General features: G+C 42.6%; 1 protein-coding gene across 1 annotated transcript in view; it reads right to left on the bottom strand.

The window, feature by feature from the left end:
* WHRN (whirlin) overlaps positions 1-24163 on the bottom strand; it is a 105056-nt gene that overhangs the window by 52302 nt on the left and 28591 nt on the right. Inside the window, exon 3 of the mRNA XM_033137810.1 lies at positions 9608-9733. Coding sequence (XP_032993701.1) covers positions 9608-9733 — 126 coding nt within the window. The remainder of the gene's footprint in view (positions 1-9607; positions 9734-24163) is intronic.

The raw sequence follows: 24163 nt of genomic DNA, 5'->3' as shown, positions 1-24163 counted from the left end.
GATTCCAACTAAACATTAACAGTGGAATGGACTACCTCAGAAGGTGGTAGGCTCTCCTTCTTTGGAGGTTTTTTAAACAGAGGTTTGGTGACCATTTCCCTGGGATTCTTTAGCTAGGATTCCTGCATTGCTGCAGGGGGCAGTGGATGAGATGACCATTGGGGTTCCTTCCAACTCTACAGTTCTAGGATTCTAAGTACATATTAGGATATTCAGGGGTGGAACACGTGGTTGGTTGGCTAGCTCTGGGCTGGAGGAAGCAGAAGGCATAACACATTTAGAAAAGGGTTTCACATTCAAAGAGCTTGAGAAAATACTGCCACAGGCATTTCTTCACTGGAAGAGCCTCTTCAGCATGGCTTTCATTTTTGCAATCTGTGGCCCAGTTGCCCAAAGTGATGAATGCATGAGAGGGAATGGGAGGGGGAAGGGGAAGGGGAGAACTTCCAGTGCTTTGAGGCATGAAATAAAAACAGCATTGCTATTGGCAACCGCTAATGCACACCTTTGAAAGACCACTTCAGTTGATAGAAACAGTTCATGGCCACCAGACAATATGAATTTTATGACCGTATTTTGCAGGACTGATTCTTTGGATTGTAAAATGGTATAATATTGCCAAAAGGCAGCTGTGAACTCCAGGTGCTGAAAATCCCATCAGGGTGGGTTCCAAGGTCTGCCCCCACCCCCAGTTTTGCAGGTTTCCACAGCAATAGCTTCCCAGCACTGCTTTCTGGAGCTGGCTCTCCAGGTGTCAGGGACTGGGCAGAGGAGGAATGGTGGAGACTGCCTCCCCAACCTGACCCTTCCAGGGGGGGGGGGAGGAAGGCAGTGTAGATTTACAACAGGGGTTTGTGGGAAGTCACAGCTCAGAGGCAGATGAGGGGGAAAGATATGGTGTGTGTGTGTGTGTGTGTGTGTGTGTGTGTGGAGATTCACTCAGGACAATGCCATTATCCAAGAGGCTGGGCTCTATAGCCTCTCTCTGTAAATTTTGAAATAAAAAAGGACTGTCATAAACTTTTACTTGTCTTTATATTTTCCTGGGCAACTAGCTGGGAGCTGCTGACAGCACCCTGACATCAGGTGGGAAGTGAACAACTGCAATGTATTTGCAGACAGGAAGACAGGAGTACCTGGCATGCTCTGGTCCATGGGATCATGAAGAGTCAGACACGACTAAACGACTAAACAACAACAACAACAACAACAACGTAATGCTGCCAACCCACAACCCAGACACTATCTCCAGGAAGATACCATGGTTGATGCTACAGGTTGGTGACCAAAGCGGTTTCTATGCCAAAATGGGGTCTAAGTCCTGATGGGAAAGGATTCAGAAAAACCAATGTCATTCAAGACTGCCAGTTCCAGATCACCTGGTCCAGAACATTGCCCAGGAAGGGAAAACATGGCATCAATCTATTCTATACAAACCAGGCTATCATATGCAAAATTTGTGGAAATTAGTGTCCTCTTTTTGGGGGGTGGGGTGGGGTGATATGTAATTAACCACCATATTAGTAGAGCTGGATCACATAAGCAAAAAGGTTATTTAAGAGGAATAAACTAGATGAGGTGTAGGGTTGGGAGAAAAGATATGATTCAGCCTGCATTTTAAATGTGAATCTACCTAATTTGCATTTCTAAAACAATATGAAACACAATAGAAAATTCTTTCCAGTAGCACCTTAGAGACCCAACTGAGTTTGTTCTTGGTATGAGCTTTCGTGTGCATGCACACTTCTTTAGATACACAGCCATTCTTCAATATTTGCAGTTCCCAAAAATTTGCAATTCTCCAGCCAAGTGAAATATACAAAAATGCATCAACTGGGCAAAGTGTGCATGAAAAAATGCACATTAGTGAAAAATAATACCATGCATTTTATTAAGGAAAATATATGTATATTAAGCAAAACTGCATGCAAATATTTGCATATTAGGATAAATCACTACTAAATCCAGTGCTTTTTTTTCTTTTAAAATGTTTAGGGGTACTCTCATTTTGGCTGCTCCCCCTCGCCCCGTTCCTCTCCCCTGTGGGAATGTTTTGGGATGCAGGAGAGGATATATTGTTTAAGATATTCTATTCCAACTTGTGTTTACAAGTCCCAGAAATTAGCAGAGTTCTCATTCCCCTTTTTAAACACACACGCAGCAGATAGCTTGCTCAGGTTTGTTAAAACCTCTGTAATAAATGTCCTGGTATTTTCCCCATTAATCCCTCTCAAAATAAGACACTACACAGTCTTCTATAAAAGCACAAAACGTTTATTCACAAGAAATCATCTGTTCACAATTGGATCCCAGTTGGCAGACTTAAACGAAGTAAAAGTAACATTTACTCAAGAGACTGTTCCATAAGGGAAAACAGTTCCTTTGTGGTCTCTTGGCTGGAAGCCAAGATTGCATCTTAGCAAAGCAGCTTCTTTGAGATCTTTGAGCTGGCTGTAAGGCCCACGATTCTTTGAGATCGTGGTCCAAAAGAGAGAGAGATGGAGTCTCGACCCTGTGGTTTTGTGTTAACCTGCCCAGGTGAGACCACACCCATCTCCAGTTATACGGAGGAAGTCCATTCCAGCCCAGGAGAAACAGCAAGTTCCGACTGGCTGGCCTGTGTTTTACATCCCACACACCCCAACCCCTAGACGAGGGATTTGAAGCGGCAGCACGGTGGGTTCGGCTTGAGCGAGGAGGGGCGAGTGCTCCTATAAAATCTCTGGGAGTTGGTGGCACTGTTTCAGAATTGTTTCCCTCCTACTTATGGGACTGAGTTTTAAGAAGAGTATTGGGGAATCATAGAATTGTAGAGTTGGAAGGTGCCCTAAAGGATCATCTAGTCCAAACCCTTGCTATGCAGAAATCTCAGCTAAAGCATCTATGACAGATGGCCATCCAACCTCTACTTGAAAACCTCCAAGGAAGGAGAGTCCCAAATCCATGGATTCAAGTTACAAGAAAGGAGATTCTGACTAAATATCGGGAAGAACCTTTTGACAGTAAGACCACACAACTCTTCCCCCGCGTCAAGCTTGGCCCAGGGGTGGAGAGTGGAGTGTTGGCACTGCCCTGCTCCTTAGCTGGGCAGCACTGTGCAAGGATTGCCTCTCCTGGGTCAGAGGCATAGTCACCAGGGGCACAGTGGGCTCCCTCAACACCCTTCCCCCTTGGGGGGGGGCCCATGTACCCACTCCAGGTGGTAGCATATGCTCTGCTACTGTCTAGGAGGACACTGTGGTCAACAATATCAAAAGCTCACTGGGAGATCAAGCAGGGTAAAACTCTCCCCATTCCTCTCCCAAAGAAGGCCATCTATCAAGCAAGGAAGGCCAATTCTGTCAAGAAATTGGGCCTGGTCCCAGACTGGGCTCGGTTGCTATTTTACCCTGGTTCCTGGCTTGTCCTTCCTGCCCTGCTCTTGGCACCAAGCTTGATCACCCCTCCTACCTTCTGGCTTGTTTTTCACTCCTGACTTGCTCCTTTGGGGGATGAGGCTGTTGACAGATACTGTCTACAATGTTCTACCTTCACTGTCAGATGAGGTTTGCCTCTGAATGCCAATTACTGGTTATCACAAGTGGGCAGACTGCTGTTGCACTCCTGTCCAGCATCCTAGAGGCATCTGGTAGGCCACTGTGAGAACAGGATGCCGGACTAGATGGGCCACTGACCCAAAATCCAGCACAGCTCTCTATAGTGCTTTTATGCTCTCTTTGGTCCTGCTTCCTGGATTTGCCCCACAGCTTTTTGGCTCCTGGCTCACCACAGACTGCTACCCATGGCAGAACCATGACCAGATTGGACCCATTACATAAGGAAGCCAGGGAGATAAGACTCAGGAGCAGACACAAAGATATAAACACCATACTGCTGTTGCCTCCGCTTCCGAACAGCTGATTACCAGCTTCCTAATGGTGATGAAGTCCCAAGAGAAGGCTCCACAAATAATTACCCAAATCTCTCTCTCTCCTCTCACATACCATCAACCTATTGACAGCTGGCACAGGCGATCAAAGGAATCTTTGAATTAAATGGGTAACGATAAGACATCTCCAGGGCCTCATCAAAGCAGCAAGCAATCCATTTTGGAGCACTTTGCCCTGCTTCTAAAACAAGGCAATTCCGGATAAGCATTTTTCACAGCAGCAGTAAAATGATAGTGGTCAGGAAATGGGATGGGGAAATCCCATGAAAGAATTTTATTGCAATGCTGTCCGCCGGCCCTCTGTGCCCCCCCCCCCCCCGTGTCTCAAGTATTACATTGCTGGTGACAGCCACAAAAGAACTGCTAAAGGACAAAGAAAGAAAGAAAGAAAGAAAGAAAGAAAGAAAGAAAGAAAGAAAGAAAGAAAGAAAGAGGGAGCCCCACCCCTGAGAAAACACTGAAGAATTGATCCACCCCTTAAAGAATGAAATGAAATGCTTTTCCCCCTTGCCCTGATTTCTTTCCCCACAAAGGGGGTGAACTTGTGAGTCCCACAAGAGGTAGTGATGCCACCAACCTGGATGGCTTTGAAAGCAGATGAGATAAATTAAGGGAGGAGAAAGCAATCAATGGCTGGGTAGCTATGATGGTTGTGCTCTGCCTCCACTGTTGGAAGTAGTAAGTAGTAAATAAACAAACAAACAAACCCCTGTGTCGCAAAATGTGAGCCAGCAATATCAAAAGCAACACGATGACCAGAAACAAATACAATATGAAAAACTTTATGGAATGATTCAAAACATCAAAACTAACAAACTGAAGTCTCTGGAAGTCTCTGGAAGTCCTTAAATGAATCATGGTGCCAGACTTTACCCGGCGGAGAACAAGCTGTTAGTAGAAAGATATGTAATTTCTTCATTAACCAATCTTTTTTCGAATAGATATAATATACATGAAAATGAAAAATACTCTGGAACAGTGTTCATGCAATTATGCGGTCACTAATGAGCGTTGAACTAATTCGCTGATGAAGAATTCAACGAAACAGTAGTTGTTATCTGGAAACACTGTTCAGAGTTGGACATCAGTATTGGACATTTGCTGATTATACAAAGCTCCACAGCTTGCTCTCCACTGTTGGAAGGCAGCAATGCTTCTGAATATCAGTTTCTGGGAACTGCAGGTTAGGAGAAGGTCCCCAGTTGCATTTGGCTGGCTACTGTGAGAAGAGGATGTTGGGTTAGATGGCATTTGGTGTGATCCAGCACAGGATTGGCACAGGATTTTAGAATCCTAGAATTGTAGTGTTGGAAGGTACCCCCAAGTGTCATCTAGCCCAACCCCCTGCAATGCACTCCTTGTGCTTTTGATGCAATTTTCCCACAGCTTAGTTGAAAACAAACAAGGCGGCTATGCAGTCTTGTTGGTCATACACACACACACACACACACACACACACACACAAAACTGGGATCCTCATTAGATTTGGATTGCTGGGTGCTAGATCTGCACCAGATTACGACTCCATGCTCTGGAGTGACATTAACCAGTGTGCTATGTCATAGAATGCCTCGTGGTGATTAATAATGCACCATTGAGCCAGCCTGTGTGGTGCCACCTTGCTTTCTAATGATCTGCTCAGACTTTCTGTGATCCACTTTCATTCAGAAAGGGAACACCTCTGTGCAGCTGTTTCCATCATACTTCCCTAAGGCCCAAAGGCATGCAGGTCTCCCAGGAGGGTGGCAACATTTTAAGAGCTCAGTCTGCAGTTGCTTCTGGATTGTCACATTGTGGGAGGGATTCAGTTGCATACCAGCAAATTAAGATTTGCACAATTAAAGCGATCAGAGTGAACTTATGCTTTTTTGCAATGAACACACTTTTGAAAAACTGGACATTTTTCAGTAAGGAAAGTGACAGGGAAATTGACTAGAAAGTGTGAGATAGGGAGGGGGGCAGAAAACCAGTTCAATTTGCAATTTAAAGGTGAACATACCCAATTTTGCTTCCTAAAAGATTATGCAAAACTAAACACAGCCATCCTTTGAATTTCACACCTCTCCATGTCTTGCAAAGCAGTTCTCTGGCAATGTAGTACATACAAAAATTCATTTGCTAGGATAAAGTGTGATACAAAAAATGCATCACATTTGCCTAGCTGGAATGTGTTCTTGAACTCTGACAATGTTTTTTGCTTGCCTGAATGGAGGATAGAGGTGTGTGTGTGTGTGTGTGTGTGTGTGTGTGTACCTACTGTATAAAGGTAAAATTCACATCCATTGCTTTGTCCATCACAAGTATGTGGTCCCTTGAATGTTGCCCAGAAGGGAATATGGCTCATTGTACTAGAAGAATGTTGCTGTTGACCATCTCAGACAAAATTCGGCCTTAGTTCGTGTGAAGTGATGGTGGATTGCAAGAATGCTGGTTAGCACCCGAAGTGGCAGCTGAGGTCATGCTCTTGAACACACCAGATATGCAGGAGTTTTCCAGCAGAGGAAATGAATGTGGAACAGATTCCTGTATGGGCAAAAACCCCATACGTAACACAATGGAGGACAGCATAGAAGACAACCCAGAAGAAGCAGTTCCAATGCCCAAAGAAACCCATAACATTTGCCTAGCAAACAAAAACAGCACACCCTAAATATCCTGTAGGCAGAAGGTGGAAGTGTGACAAGAAAAAGAAAAGCATATCACAGGAATTAGACTGGGAGGATGGCCTCTAATTATCTCCTCCTTTTGGAAAATGGAGATGAAAGGACAGATGGGGCGATAATGATACGTATTATGGTCAGCTGAAGTTATAAAATAGCTTGTTCACAGAAGGTTGTATTTGTACCAAGCCTGCAGTTATTGTTTTATGACTCTTGCTTGAGCATAATGGTGCCTGCATCTAATAGTTTGGCATTTTATGAAAAAGCAAAGGGGGGAAAAAACCCCAGAGATTTGAGTGAATTGGGAAGAAAATAAGCAATTTCTTCCCAGGCAGCTGAAGGAGTATGGGGGGGTCAGATAGCTTCTGCGAGGGGGGAAAACAGAAAATCATTGGTAAAAAAAAAAGATATCTCACCTCACCACCCTTTTCAACCTAGGCTCCCTACTTTTTCTCCCAATAATCAAATTTGGAATTATGATCAATGGAGCACAGGATACGGCTTCCTGTTTCCGATACACCAGGAATGGGGTCACTCCCAACACTGTGGGAGAGAGACAGACGGAGATAATCAGATAATGATGGGGGGATTTCATTATCTGCATTCCTCTTTGGTTGGAAGAGGAACCAGGCTCTCACCCGCAGTTTGCCTAGTGGTTTTCCTCCCTATGGAAACATGCAGATGGGAACAGATATACCCCTGATTTAAGTCATTTACATACTATTTACTGCAAAACTGTGTTAATATATGGACCTGTCCCTGCAAAAAGATGTACACTGGTAAATGTTCTAGGTCTATAAGACTCAGGATCAATGAACACCGATCCAGAATACGCAATCATATTATGGAAGCGCCGCTCGTGGAACATTACATACAACAAAAACACACAGAAGATGATTTCTTATTCTTCGTTATATGGAAGCTGCCCCTAGATCGCTTCCACTGCAAGAACTCTGATAGACTTCTCTTGCAACAAGAAACCAAATTTATCCATCTTCTCAATACAATTTCTCCCCGGGGTCTGAACAACCATCAGGACTTTACTTCCTTTCTATAATTTGCTTTAATTTTTACTGTAACTTTAAGACCAACTGTATCACCGCTGCTTTAAATTCTCTCAGTAGATTGTTATAACTCTTTTTGTAATCTCAAACTGTACCACTGCCACTTTAATTCTTTTTCAGACCACACCTTATCTTTCTCTTAAATTCCACAGGTGCATTTGAGTCACTCAACTCGAAATAATTGGTACACTTTGACCTGAAAACTCTAACACACTAGTAGGTAAGATTAACTTTCCCTGTACATTTCTTTGTATATTTCATATATGCATTTGTAAATCTGTAGATGACTAAATCTGTAGACAACTTCAGACTTTCGATATGATAATTAACATAGGGTCTCTTAATTTTCCAGCTGAGGAAGAATACCGAAACAAGGCCTTGTCCTGGCGTTTTCATCTCATTTGTATTACAAACCTCAAGGAATTAAACCTACAAGAGACTTGTATAATTTATATTTATATCTATCAAATCGTTATTTTGACCCGAGTCCTTGGTGTCCTTTTTGCCTCTTTTTCTGCAAACTACAAAAATGTACACAAAAGCACATTTAAAATGCACTGGTGTGGCCATCAATGTTTATGCATGATACCTTGCCAAACGGATTAGTGCAGCAGGCGTGGTGCGTTTCCATGCCACTGAAAAACACACCTGCCAGCTGCTTATGAATATGCAGCAGCCAATCCCTGCAGCAGGACTCTTGGGCTTGATTTATGCTTTACTGATTGATTTATACAGTGTGTGTGTGTGTGTCTGTGTGTCTCTCTGTGTCTATCCCTCCTATTTCTCAAAAGAGACTCAATAAGACTAAGCAAACACAGTTCTTTAACTCTCCCAGTGCATTCAGGCTAATACATTTAACAATATCCTACCTGTTTAACAAATCCCAGCAGCTCGAAAGTACTATAACACTGAGCCAACTAAAGGCCTTTTTACAGAGCCAAGTCTTCACTGGCCACAAGAAGCAATATACTGTTGGGGTGTGATGGTCCACAAGAGAAAAGGTTGTATGCCAATGGACAGCAGCCTCACCTCCCTAGGTTGAAGGATTTGGAGCAAGGACCCAGATGATAACTGGAGCATGTGGAGAAGAATGCACCAAAGGATGTACAAAGCTCCCAAGCCTCTGAGGACTTTAAAGGTTAAGGTAAAGGTAAAAAGTAAGGTAAAGGACCCCTGGATGGTTAAATCCAATCAAACTTGGATTGCGGCTTTCATCTCCACTTTCAGGCCGAGGGAGCCAGTGTTTGTCAACAGACAGCTTTCCGGGTCATGTGGCCAGCATGACTAAAACGATTCTGGCATAACAGGACACTGTGATGAGTACCAGAGTGCATGGAAATGCTGTTTACCTTCCCACCGCAGCGGTACCTGTTTATTTACTTGTGCTGTATGCTTTTGACCTGCTAGGTTGGCAGGAGCTGGAACAGAGCAATGGGAGCTCACCCTGCTGAATGGACTCGAACTGCCAACCTTCCAATCGTCAAGTGCAAGAGGCTCAGTGGCTTAGACCACAGTGCCACCTGCTCCCTGTTTTTTTTTTTTTTTACCTAAAGGTTAAGTCCAACATCCTGAATTGACTTGAACTGATCAGTGAGTCTCAGACTGATTTCCCACTGCAAAAGTCTTGCAGAATCTTTCTGTCTACTAAAATAATACTAGTTGCTGGAATCTAAGAACTGTTTTGCTGCCCGGTATTTCATGAGCAGAGTTTGCTACTTAAAGAAGTGGGAGAGGGAATTACACCTTCAGTTTATAGATATCAAATCAATGCCCTATAATCATGTCATGAAGGGAATACATGAAGCTGCCCTGATAGAATATATTTTGTCTACTTGGCTCAGTATTGACTCCACTGGCACTGACTCTTTAGAGTTGTGGGCCATTAGCTTGGGGCCAGTGGTTTGGTTTCCCATTCTTGCACCATGAGATATGCACTTTTAACTAGCTGCACTCACCTTCAAGCCAGTGCTTTCTGCTTCAGAGCCCTTGTCCACACCTGTGATGTAAATCCCAAGAGCATATTCGGCTCCTCCTCGGATCATGAGGCCAAGTGATCGCCCTTCATTCAGGACCAGATTCACCTGTGCCAAGGAAATAATGATGAGTTTTGGAGCTCTGTAGGCACACACAGAAGGTTGTATCCAACAACTACTCTGAGCAGATACATTGGATTTAATAAAGATGACAAGCTTAAGTCCATTCATTTCAGTAGGTCTTCTTTTGAATTATGGTGGTGGAGGAGACTCTTGAGAGTCCCACGGACTGCAAAAAGATCAAACCTATCCATTCTTAAGGAAATCAGCCCTAAGTGCTCACTGGAAGGACTGATCCTGAAGCTCAGGTTCCAATACTTTGGCCACCTCATGAGAAGAGAAGACTCCCTGGAAAAGACCCTGATGCTGGGAAAGATTGAGGGCATAAGGAGAAGGGGATGACAGAAGACGAGGTGGTTGGACGGTGTTCTCGAGGCTACCAACATGAGTCTGACCAAACTGTGGGAGGCAGTGAAAGACAGGCATGCCTGGCGTGCTCTGGTCCATGGGGTCACGAAGAGTCGGACACAACTGAACGACTGAACAACAACAACAACAATTCTGAGCAGAACCTAATTGGCTGCAACCCATAGTTGTTGATATGAATGTGACCTGGATCCAGCTCTCTATTTTATTAAGTACCCAGGATTTTGTATAATATCTTGTTTGGGCAAACAAGAATAAGAGATGGCTGTGACTGCAGAGATGTGAAGGTGGGGACTCAGAACTAAGAGAACACCATATAGTAGGTCTTTGTATTAAGACAGCTACTTTGAGATCTTGTATAGAATGTCCTGGGAGACTGAAGTGTCCTCCCACTAGTTTCTCTGTCCTGGGAATGTCCTGGGAGACTGAAGTGATCTCCTACTAGTTTCTCTGTTGGAGAACACTTCAGTCTCCCTGGACGTTCTATACAAGATCTCAAAGTAGCTGTCTTACTCTAAAAGAATTTCAGAAATAGCCTGGAAAGAGAAGTTGCTGAATTGCAACTAATTACCAAACTTAAAACCATGGAGAGACCTGGTCTGAACAAAGACATTGGATTCTTATCTCAATATACATGACAAAGCTATCTTTAGCCATCTCACCCCTTGCTTTTTCCTTTAGGACTAATTGCAGTCATTAACAGTCATCAACAGGTTTTCCACACCTATCAGCCAATCACCCATTCCCACCACCCTTCTGAGTAATACCCCTCCCCACTCTCTCACTATATATAAGGGTCTGGTGACTTCTGTTTCAGTGTATCTGAAGAAGTGTGCATGCACACGAAAGCTCATACCAAGAAAAAACTTAGTTGGTCTCTAAGGCGCTACTGGAAGGAATTTTGTTATTTTTTATTTTGTTTTGACTATGGCAGACCAACACGGCTACCTACCTGTAACTATGTTATATATGATATGGATTCTTGTGCTTTGGAAGGAAGACTGATTGCTCCCTTCCCTCTCTCTAGATGGTTCATAAACTTTTTTAGATATAACATTTTTTTATTGGTTTCACAAAATTTTATACATTTTAACTTTATCCATTTCAAACATTAAAATAAAAGGTTCTTCCCTCCTTCCATGGGTTCCATATTCAAGATAAATATTTCTGCATCTTTTCCCTTTATCCATCTGTTAAATATTTATAGTTGCCATACTTAATTTCACATTACATGTGCCCATATATCTGCCTATGCTTTTAACTGTCTACAATGGTCTTTTAAGTAAATAAAATTTTTACTGTAGTCTTTTAATAATACTTGTTCTTCCTGGTTTCTGATCTTCTCTGTCAGTTTCACCATCCCTGCATACTCCATCAGTTTAGTCTGCCATTCTTCTTTCGTTGGTAGTTTATGAACCATCTCTGGGCTAGATGGTTCATAAACTTTTGTTGTGCCTCCTTTCTGTAACGTAAAAACATAAGAGGAACCTCCTGGAACAGGCAAATGGCCCACCTAGTCCAGCATCCTGTTCTCAAACCAGCCACCCAGATGCCTGTGGCAAACAAGCAAGCAAGATTTGAGCACAACAGCACTCTCCCCTCCTGAGGTTTCCAGTAACTGGAATTCAGAGCATAGTCATCATGGCTAGTAGCCATGTCCTCCATAAATGTGTATACAGTGGTACCTCGGGTTACAAACACTTCAGGTTACAAATGCTTCAGGTTACAGACTCCGCTACCCCGGAAGTAGTACCTTAGGTTAAGAACTTTACCTCAGGATGAGAACAGAAATCGCGCAGCGGCAGCAGGAGGCCCCATTAGCTAAAGTGGTACCTCAGGTTAAGAACAGTTTGTTAGGAACGGACCTCCGGAACAAATTAAGTTCTTAACACGACGTACCACTGTAATCCTCAATAAAGCTTTCAGAGTTGGTGGTCATCATGGCTACCTGTGTTAAATAGTGCTGCATGAAGAATTTCTTTCTTTCTTTCATCTGTCCTGTTTCTTATATCTGTCCTATCCCGTCCCTACATTTACCTGGTTGCATCAGAGCTCCGAGAGCAAGGAATTAAACTTTAGTTATCTCTAGAGTGTGATTAATGCAACCAAGTCCTCTGTTTACAGTATGAATATGAATATGCTCTGCCTAAAGCATGCAGGGACTGTAAGTCCTGGTTGGAATGGAAAATGCTTTTAATTGCATTTTCAGTCAAACTAATATACCTAAGGCTCTCAGGAGAAAACCCCAAGCAGATCTGATTTCTATTAGAATTCAGGCGAAGTATGGCTTCAGCATACAGAAACGTTTTCCCCCCTTTAAATAGTAATACTGCACAGCATATGCCTTATTGACAAAACGCTGCTGTAGGCTGTGAGCTCTCTGAGGAATCAGATAACTAAAGGAGTGAATTTATTTCTCTTTAGACTTGGGAGCAATTATCTTGGTAAAAATAGATGGAAGAATTATGAAGTCTTTCCAGGAGGCTTGTGATCGCAGAGGCAGACACCTCTTTATTGCAATGTTGGAGACAGGAGTGCATTAATCCCATATTAATTAGAGAGTTTAGCAGCCAGTATGTAATAGAGCAGAAGTAAAGGCATGGGTATGTTTGATAAAAGAGGTAATCATTTGTTTTTTGAAAATGCTACTCCTATGATATTTGTGGAACTGTTAAGTGTGCAACGATAACTTTCAAGGAAAAGAATTTAATGTTTATTTGGCTGTGATAGTGGCTTAGAAGAATAGACAGGAGAAATACAGATTCCTTTCACATGTAACGAAGTATCAGAAGCTTGGAACCATGGATAGTTGGCATTATTACATTTTAATCTTGCCCTTTCCCCAAACAGTTCAAGCTGGTCCTTAATTCCCCTTACCATGGTCCCCTTCACTGCATTTCATCCTCACATCAATGCGTTCAGGTGTTGGGGGGGGGGGGAGAGAGAGAGAGAGAGAGAGAGAGAGAGAGAGACTGGCCTAGGGTAACCCAAGGAACTTCATGGTTTGCCCAGTACCACTCAAGCTACTTCATGATGGAGGCTCCACTAGTATGCACCTGTGACAGGTGACAACTGGTATGACCAGGCATCATCGAAAAACCCATCCCAAACACAAACCCAAAAAAATCCCATGGCGATCGGCAAATGGTAACAGCGGCAGGACCGTGGAAATCTGGAAGCCCCTAGTCATGAAACGGCACATGTGTGGTGGATACAGATTCAGTCGCTCTGACTCAAGGAATGAGGCAGTTGAGCAGCTCAGCAGCTGTATCCATGACTGAGCAGCCCTTTTTTACGATCCACTCTGCTCACCCCAAAAAGGAGGAGGGGCTAGACCCCACTGTTGAAGGACGTGTGGATCCACAATTGGCCTCCACAGTCACTTACGAAGTCACTGTTAAGACAGTGTTCATGGAAGATAATCTTACTTGGATATGAGTGATTGCCAAAGGAGAAAGAAGAATACATCCAATGATTCCTTTGTGCTTCCAGCTCACCGATGGATGACCTACCTTCATCCACCTGCTATCAATGCTGCTAAGCAGCATCTGCTTTGGGGAAGGGCTGTGGTTGCAACTTTACATGCATAAGGTCCCAGGTTTAACCCCCATTATCTCCAGGTATGGCTGGGAATGCCCCCTGCCTGAAACCCTGGAGAGTCACTGCCAGTCAGTGTAGTCAATACTGAGGTAGGTGGATGAATATTCTGAGATGGTATATGACAGCTTCCTACCAGGGCTGTCTTTAGCAGATACGGCGCCAGGGAGCAAATATCTGCCCAGCGCCCCCAAATTACCATGGATAGTGTTGGGGTGGCCGTAGCTGCACACTGCCTCCCATTGGGGGGCACAACTCTCCCCCATGCCGCAGTGGGAAAGTGATCCCCACAGAGACTTGGGAGTGAAGTTGCGCCCTTCCCAACCCTCCACGGGAGGAGAGCGCAGCTTCCCTCCCAAGCCTCCTCAGGAGGAGAGCGATCCCTGCAGAGGCTTAGGATGGAAGCTGCGCCCCTCCCAAGCCTCCACGGGAGGAGAGCGATCCCTGTAGAGGCTTAGGATGGAAACTGCGCCCCGCCAACCATATGGCTGGTGGGTGCGCAGCTTCCCTCCCAAGCCTCCTCAGGAGGAGAGCGATCCCTGCAGAGGCTTAGGATGGAAGCTGCGCCCCTCCCAAGCCTCCACGGGAGGAGAGTGATCCCTGTAGAGGCTTAGGATGGAAGCTGCATGCCCGCCAGCCTTATGGTTGGAGGGGTGCAGCTGGCGGGCATGCAGGGAAAGGGGAGGCCGCTGGCAAAGCCGCACAGCTCCCCCATTTGCTGGGGCACCCCTGAGAGGCCGGCACCCTGGTGCAACACACCACTAAGCCCTATGGGAAAGACAGCTCTGCATCCTACATTAGTAAGATCTGAAACAATCACCCAAACAATGCTGTGAAACTAGGCAACTGATGCCACGGAGAGAAAGAATGGAGGGAACTGTTAGGAACATTCCTCTCACTCTGACCTTGAAATATACTATTGATGTAGTCAGCTCTGAGCATACATACACCAGAAGTGTGCCAAAGGACTCCTAAGAATCCTGAATAACAAACTGAGGCAGGGTGCCTTGGAGGGATTTTAGACTTTTACAAGGCAAGGCAGGCTCTGTAGCAAGGTGGGCACCAGTTTAAAAGCTTTGTGAAATTTGGCAATCCAGACATTTAAAAAGAAGCTGCAGACAAGTGTGAGTGAAAAGTGAAGCAATGTCTCTGAGCTTTATTGTGAACACCAGGATGTGGGGGAGGTGAAAAGGGAACAACCTTGCAAAGCCAAAAACTTACATCTTTAGCTTGCACATTTGGATCAAGGGCAAGGAGAGAGACCTTCTTTTTGACTGACAGGTCTAGGCTGCAAATGGAGGAAACTGCCTGTTCTCCCCGATCCAAGTACGAATCCAAGGAGCAAGTCTGCAAGAGCAAATGGACACTTGTCTCCTCCATGCTTAAGGAGGAGAGAAGAGAGATCAGTGGATTGTGACATTCAGGTCAAGTATGTAAGTGCCTATCACAAAAGCCCATGGACCTATTTGTCTATTTGTTTCTTATCCAGGGGTACATTTCAAATGTAGGTCTGCAGTTTTCTCACTGGCTGACCACAAAAAAACACCCAGCAAGTCCCAGGCCAGAGCAAGGCTGAAAACTGACCACACAACCATCATGTAGCTCAGAACATAGTTACATTGAGAAATTTATTTTATATTTCACTTTATATGTATAGATATACCGGTATATAGTAAAGGTAAAGGACCCCTGGATGGTTAAATTCAGTCAAAAGTGACTATGGGATGTGGCGCTCATCTTGTTTTCAGACCAAGGAAGCTGGTCTTTGTCCACAGCAACTTTCCAGGTCATATGGCCAGCATGACTAAACCACTTCTGGCACAATGGAACACTGTGCTGGAAACCAGAGTGTGCACGGAAATGCACCATAGCAGTACCTATTTATCTACTTGCACTGGTATGCTTCCAAACTGCTAGGTTGGCAGAAGCTGGGACAGAGCAATGGGAGTTCAAGCGGATTCGAACCACTGACCTTCCAATAATTATTAAGATCAACCAAATGTTTTAGGTGGGGGAGGGCAGAAACTGTTTTCAATGGATGTATTAAAACATCAAAGAAGGAATCAGTTGGACATGTGTAGGGAAGATGTTCCATAACTGAGGGACCACAACAGAGAAGGAGCTGTCCATGGCAGCCAGCTACCTAAGCTCTGGCAAGTGAGGGAACTCACAGCAAGACGTCATCTGATGATTTTAATTCATGGACTTGCTCATATGGGAGAAGGTGGTCACTCAGAATCCCAGACCATCCTATCCTGTATGTACCATATTGTCTGTCTCTTACTGCAGACCCAAGCCATCCAACCTGAGCTTCCACAGCTACTGCCCACCTTGAACCACCACCAGCAGGACTGGCAACAGAAGCAGCAGCTATGTTCTATACTCATGATAATATTTTAGTCTCTTATTAATTGTGCTGTTTTAAATGTGCATTTTATATTTGACTTCCTTTAGTATTCTTTTGAAATTTTAATATATATACATATATATGTATATTTGTTAACTTTGCTGCATTAAATGTGGAAATATGTAGTTCTTTGTAATGTTTCATTTTGAAATCTTTCAAGTTTATATTTTAGTTTTTTGCTATGTTGCTTTGAATGCATACTTTATAATTGACTTTCTTCAGTAATGCTTTATTCTGGATGTTTTATTTGATGCTTTAATGTAGATTATAAATTGCTTTGAGGTTTTTTTTAAAAAGATATAAAGCAATATAGAAGTAAAATTATTAATACTACTACTACTACTACTACTACTACTATTACTAGTACTAATGATAGCAAGTGGGGATCGTTAGGAATCCAAATCAGCTCCATCCATGCACAAGAGAATGAGCATTATTAGCTGACGGGAGGAAATCCCAAGATCTGCAGAAATACAAAGACTCTGTAGGGGGAAACTCCCCGCCCCCCAAAAAAACCCCAGACCAAATAGAATGTTTAGTAGTCACAGACTGCTGACAGTTTGAGTGGGGCACAAAGGCAGAAAACTGGAGAGGGGAAAATCAATGGAGTATTCTGGGAAAGGGCATGTGCTGCCTGGCTTGAATGCTGAACTGGAGCACTGCACACAGCAGTGTTTTGTCCAGGCACATATTTTGGTATGAGCAGCAGAAAATCCCACAGGCACCCCTCCCTTGGCTGTAAAGAAATACAATTATAATAAATTAAACAGTTGGCTGCCCTTTCATGATGCCCCAAATGACTTGCTGGAGGTGGTTGCCTCACTCTGCCTCATATTAGGGCCAGCCAGTTAGAAACATTTTTAAATAGACAATTGCTGTTATGATTTGTGCAATCCACCCTGAGGCCCTGGTCCAGGGTGGTACATCAACCTATTTAAATCAATCAACAACTCTGCCTTCAACCCTGCTGGGCTGTTTTGCATTTTGTTGGCCTCCTCTCCCCTCTTAGCTTGCATTCTGGACTCCTGTAACCTCCAACACATGCAGAAGGGAAGAGGAAGCCGAAGATGAAGGGAAGGAAGAGAAGAAAGGAATGGAGCAGGATAGCTGTGATTAATGATAGTCAGAGGCAAGTAAGGGATAATTTAAGGGAAATTGAGGCACAAAGACCTGGCTAATTCATCTGGAAAGGTAAAAAACCAAGAATAAAATTTAAATTATTAACAGAAATTAGAGACAGAGGGGGTTTTGCGGTCCCAGATCTTAAACTATATTATGAAGCAACAAGCTTCGTTTGGCTCAAAGAATGGAAAACATTAAAAAAAAAAAAACACTAAAATATTAGACATAGAGGGGTGGGATAACGTCTCTGGATGGCATGGCTATTTGGGACATAATAAAGTGAAAAACCACAGAGGGTTCCTTAATCATATCGTAAGGAAGGCCCTATACAAGGTTTGGGAAAGATACAAAACACTCTTAGAGCACAAAACTCCATGGCGGCTTTCACCAGTGGAAGCAATTTCCACCCACAAGAAAAATATGGATAATAATTGGCCAGTGTATAAAGATTTATTAGAAGAACAAAATAATCAATTAAAATTGAAAAAAATATGAAGAACTTAAAAGGCTAGGGATTATCTGGCTACAATACCATCAAATAAATGCGATTTTTGAAAAAGATAAAAAAAATGAACGGATTTGAAAACAAAATTTCAGCGCTAGAGAAGGAACTGTTACAAGATAATAAGAAGACATTATCAAAAATGTATAGGTTACTTCTAGATTGGAATCTTAAGGACGAAGAAATAAAAGAAGTAATGAAGTAAAATGGGCGCAAGATTTAGGCCACCCCATAGAATTACAAAAAGAGTTGTGGAAAAGAAACCTAAAATTTACAGTGTGTTACTTAATCAAAGAAAATTTTATGAAAATGCAAGTTAGATGGTATTTAACCCCCACAAAATTGGCTAAAATAAATAAAAGTTACAATAACAGATCTGGGAGATGCAAATCTCATGAAGGAACTTTTTTTCCACATGTGGTGGATGTGCCCAGAAATTAAAAAATTCTGGGACACGGTCTACGAGGAATGAAAAAAATATTAAAATTTACATTTAAGAAAAATCCGGAAGCATTCCTACTATGGATTCTAGCAAATAACATTCCAAATGAAAGAAGAAGAATATTTCTCTATGCATCAACTGCAGCAAGAGTACTAGTGGCAAAGTATTGGAAGAGCGAGCACATTCCATCTAGAGAGGAATGGCAATATAAACTCTGCGAGTACTTGGAACTCACAAAAATGATGGAATCAATCAGAAATAAGTCATCAGAAAACGTTAAAAAAGTGGGAATGCTTCCACAATTATTTATCAAAACAAGGTGCCATAACTTCATAAATATTGTTTCCTCATACCAAGATGAGGAGGAAACATTAAACACAGGAAAGATTTTAATAAGAAAAAATGAACCATTTTGAGGAGGATGGAAGTCCATAACAAGTAAATACACAAAGAGATTCAATCCATATGAAAGGTATTTATGAGAAATACTAATACAGGATTGAATCGTATTTAATAGTATCTAACAAATGATACATAATGTTATTTGCGTGTGTGTGTGTGTGTGTGTGTGTTTGTTTTTGTGTTTTGTTTTCTTTTAGAAAGTATGGGCTCTTGTCATTGTTTTAGTGTCTTTTTCGTTTCCTTTTTTCTTTTCTTGAATATATGTAGAGATGTAAGGTTTTTCTGTTTGTTTTGGTTGTTATTATTTGATTCATATAAAAGTTATCAATGTGTGTGTTTGTTATTATTTATGTATTATTTATATATTTTGAAATAAATTTATATATTTTTAAAAAAATGACAATTGGGCACAAGTGCAGAAGAGGGATAAGTGAATCTATCGATTTAGGTTTTTCATTTTTCCAATCTTAAGTTCAGTTCTCCCACATTTCCACTTCATTCATTCATTCATTTGTATTCAACCCCCCCCCCCCACCTTTTTCATTGACTCGGACTCAAAGCTCCCAGCAGATTAAAATAAGAATAGTTAAAAACATAGCGGGAGGCAATCATTAAAAATAATGAAACATTGTTTGTGGTGGTGGTGGTGATTTTAAGCTCATGGACATTCATCAGTATTTTAGTGTGGGTTTCTCCTAATACACGCATTTGCACACAACCTTTGCTTCACACACAGACATTTCCTTTTATATAATGTGTTTATTTTGGTGTGCTATTTTCATGTACAGTGGTAACCTTGGTTTAAGAAGAGCTTAGTTTATGAACAACTTGGATTAAGAACGCTGCAAACCCAGAAGTAAGTGTTTTGGTTTGTGAACTTTGCCTTGGAAGCAGAATATGTTGAGTGTGGGAAAGCACGCCTCGGTTTAAGAATGCTTTGGTTTAAGAACGGACTTCCAGAACAGATTAAGTTAGTAAACCAAGGTACCACTGTACATATGAATTTTAATGCACACTTTACCACAGTACACATTACTCCACTGGAGAACTGCATTGCATAATTCAGAGTAGCATGAATTTCAAAGGATGGAGGCATTTTGGTTCTCAGTATTGCTTTAGAAGTGTGAATTAAGGTAGAGTTGCCTTTAAATGTGGGCTGTATTGATTGTTTATCCCATCTCCCGGGGAGAGGGAACAGGACACTACAGGCAAAGAAGAAACAAGATTTTCTTAGAACTCCTTGGAATCGTTCTGATGAACATGACAGCTGGGGTGTTGTGCTTGTCCCCTGAAGGGCAATGGGGGGAAGCTGCCAAAAATCTCCTGTGTTTTGTGTTTTGCTACAAGCATATCCTAATTCTCTTGCTGAGTCACACTGCTGCCTTTTGATCACAGCCACACACACAAAATAAAAATCTTTTGCTTGTCACTTGACAGAAGCGAACCACCTCTGTATTAACATCTTGCTGAGCAGCCTTCACTAAGAACCTCTTGCCACCTCTGCAGTAGCTTTCCCTTGTGCTGAATGCTGATGAAATGCTTGATTTAAAAGAAGAAAGAAATAAAATATTGATATTTAAAAAAAAAAAAAACCTTGCCAACCTAATTTGTGTTCTGCATACTTTCCTAGGTTCCATGCTTCAAGTCTGGGCAACCTTCCTGGAGGGCAGTACTTGCAAGTAGTGGGCAAGAGTAGATGGAGCAACAAATGCATATTTTGTGGGTGACTGAATCCAACAATGCATATTCTTGATGGTTAGTAAGTTTAAGGGGAAAAGACTACAGAGCTGTATTGCTGATAGACAGAGACTCAGACATAGAAAATGTAATTGGTAGAGAGGGCTCTTTGTGATATCATTTACCCTCCTCTCCTGGGCAAAGCGCATATGTAATTTCCTGCTTCTCTGTCTGTCTGTCTGTCTGTCTGTCTGTCTGACTGACTGTCTGACTAGCCATGGGGGCAGACTGTGTTTGCTCCAGTCCCAGTCCCAAGCCTGAGACTTTTTTTTTACTGTAAATATAAGTATTTTACCTGCATATTTTTTGCTGCTGCTATAGCTAAGAACCAATAAAAGACAATGGAGTAAGTAAACTATATTTTAAGCTTACCTTCCAGTCTGTTGTCTGCTTCCTTTGCTAAGTGGGGACGTGGGGTAAAATAAGACACTGAAGTCAGTCTGCTTTGCAGCTGAACCCTGTGGTTTAATTCAGAAACATTACTGCCTCTGACTATGAAGGCAGAGCATAGCTGTCATGGCTAGTAACTGATGTTAGCTTTATCCTCCATGAATTTATCCAATCCTCTTTCAAGCCACCCAAGTTGGTGGCCTCAGCACAACACAGGCCAGTCCTGTTTTACAGCTGCCCCTTCTCCAAGAAAAGTAGAGTGAAACCAGTCTCTTCCAAAGCTTAAGAACATAAGGGTCAGGAGAAAGGCGCTTCTAGTGCACCATCCTGTTCTCACAGTGGTCAGTGAGATGCAGCAATGGGAAGCCAACAAGCAGGTCCTGAGTGCTGTTAATAACCATTTCCCCCAGATAATAGATGGTGCATAGCTGAGCTGCTAAGGGAACAGGCAGGATCCCTTCAACATTCCAACATCCAACAGATGTATCACATAGTACAGTCTTCCTTGGACTATACCACTTTAGCAAGCGGATGAGGGTGGTGTGGCATTTCAAGTTGACTCAGATCCTGGCTGTGAAAAGATAGCATATGAACATTTCCATCCTATGCTTTCTGCTGAGCTGATAGCTTTCTATATTCAGTCCTGTCCTTAGAGGGCTATACCCCAGAAACGTAACCTTCCTGAATATGTCATTCAGCTCTAAGACTCTGTTTTTAAGTCTATGATTCAGTCAAATAACTCTATTCTCCAGGCAGGAATCAGAAAGCTTGATGGCTTCTGCAGGGGCATAAAACTAGCATACACTGGAATGAAATATTACTGGCATTTATAAAACCTTTACTCAGTATTTACCAAGCCATCTAAAGCAAATGAATCGATAAGAACTTACTCAGGACTCTAACGTGATGTGTGAGAAATAATCTTGGATTGTCTCAAATGTGAAAGCGGGTGATTAAATGTTCATCAGAGTCCCATTGAAATTCAATCCATCCTTGCAACAGGATCCGTACATCAGCTGCCAAATAACACAAGCCTTCCTATCCAAACTTGGAAATACTAAGAGATAAATGTGTGGGTGGTGGCAGAATTCTATTAATCTTTCTTGGAATATTGATCTTAAAAGATATATAGAAGTGAAATTATTTTGCATGCTTTAATGTATGAGGAAGGGCCATAGCTCAGGGGCAGAGCATCTGCTTTGCATGCAGAAGGTGCCAGGTTCAATCCCTGGCATCTCCAGATAGGGCTGGGAGAGACCCCAGTCTGAAACCATAACCAGCCACTGCCAATCAGTCTGGAGCAGGAGTGGGGAACCTCTGGCCTGTGGGCCAAATTTAGACCAGTAGGATACACAATTTGGCTCAAAAGGCCATTTTTGAAAAGCCACACATACCTGATGTCAGGAGTGGGGCAGGTATCAATGTGGCTTCAAAGGAACATTCAGGAGCTTTAAGTGTCAAATCTGGCCCAGAAGGTACATACAGAACTGACCCATGGGGAGAAAGAGTTTCCCCATCCCTGGTGTAAACACTACTGATCTAGATGCATTGGTGGTTCGACTTGGCACTTTCCTAAGTTTCTAGTTGGGGAAGTGGTGCGTCTCAGTGGTAGAGCACTTTCCTTGCATGCAGAAGATCCCAGGTTCAATCCCTGGCATCATCAGGCAGGACTGTGAAAGAGCACGTGCCTGAAACCCTGGAGAGCTACTGACCTGACAGTCAGTGTGTAGATTATACTGAGCTAGGTGGACCAAATGGTCTGACTCCAAATAGGGTAGCTTCATATGTTCCTACCTCAGTGGGGAAGAGCCATAGCTCAGTGGGAGAGTGTCTGCTTTGCATGCAGATAGTCCTAAGTCTGAAAACTGGAGAGAGCACTGCCAGTCAATGTACAATATGGAGCTAGAGGGATCATTGGTCTGTTTTGGGATAAGACAGCTTCCTATGTTCCTGTGACTGATTGTTATGAAAGAAGGCACAAATTTTGCATCCGTTTCACTACTGAATAATTTCCACTGAGAAATATACTTAAAACATGTGAGGAATAATTTATGAAAGTATAATTGCATCTAAATGGATTTCCCACCCGCAAAGGTTTCCCACCCGCCTGTTCTGTTGGTGTGGTCCCTTCTCTTTTGTTGCTTGAGTATAGGGCTGTCATGCGTCTGGAATTTCCCGGACGTACCCAGAATACAGCATTTGAAAACAGTGTCTGGGCAGAAATTACTTAAATGTCTGGATAAAGCCAGATATATGACAACCCATGTTGGAAGTCTAGATTTTGGCAAATTTCCTTAAAAATAGCTCCAAAAATGTATTTTTATTTTTATTTTAGATATTGCAACACACACACACACACACACACACTCAACAACTTTGGGCAAAAAATGCTCAAAAACTTTGCCCCCCCCCCAAAAAATTCACTTTTTGAAATATGGCAACCCTATAGAACGATAGCACTGGAAATAGCCTGTTGTGAAAATGTAATTTTTTATTTGTTGCTCCATTCACCACAATAAAATATGCCATGGAAACATTCATGAACATATTTTACCTGTTGAGTTGCAGATGTGATTTGGGATTTAGATCAAAGGTTCCCATAGTGGGCACTTCCATACTCCTGGGGGGGAATGCAGTGGGATTACCTAAGGGAGTTTTAAGAGGCAAGGGGGTGGCAGTAGAGTGCTGGAGGTGTAAATGACTGACAGACTTAGAAAAGCTGATATCGCAAGATCAAGTTCACCAGTTTTTTCGAACTAGTATTAACTGGATTTTTAATAGTGTGCAGTTAATTGTTACTGTATTGAATGTTAATGTGTTGTTATCTTCTGTACTGGGTTGTGCAAACCACTTTTCATAGGGTAGGTGGCAACAACCTTGGCCCAAAAAGTACAGAGAGACAACTGCTGCTGAGGTTGCAAAGATGGGGTAGATACTGTTGCTTTAAGGGAGATCATTCTCAGGAAAAATCTAAGCCTGACCATAGGACAGTCCAATGTACTAATGGTGAAATCTTTTTTCCTTATGCAGCCAAGGCAACTGTAACATCCATGCTCAAGAGAGAAGCTCTGGGTAGATAAGGGGAACAGCAAAGTTTGCAAGGCTAGGAAAAAAGGAAATTCATGCTTGTATTTAAGTACGTATGGACACCTCAGGACCACAAGCAGCACATTTTTCTTAAGGGTCAGCTCAATTTTACCCAACTTTGCACCTTTCTTGATGTTTTGGACTACAACTCCGATCATCCCCAAATGACAAGACTGACAGGATCTGTAGTCCAAAATGTCAAGGGCTCCAGGTTAGGGAAGATGTCAGTTCATTGCTTTCCTATTAGGGGATGCTGCCATGATGTGTCCTAAAGCTAGCTCAGAATATAGGAAGGCAACGTTAAGGCCACTCCAAATGCTAAATTAAATTAAAATGTGGATGCCAGTCAAAAAACGGATTCCATAT

The sequence above is a fragment of the Lacerta agilis genome, chromosome Z, assembly GCF_009819535.1.
Source record: "Lacerta agilis isolate rLacAgi1 chromosome Z, rLacAgi1.pri, whole genome shotgun sequence".
Classification (NCBI taxonomy): domain Eukaryota; kingdom Metazoa; phylum Chordata; class Lepidosauria; order Squamata; family Lacertidae; genus Lacerta; species Lacerta agilis.
This window is presented reverse-complemented; position numbering and strand designations above follow the sequence as displayed.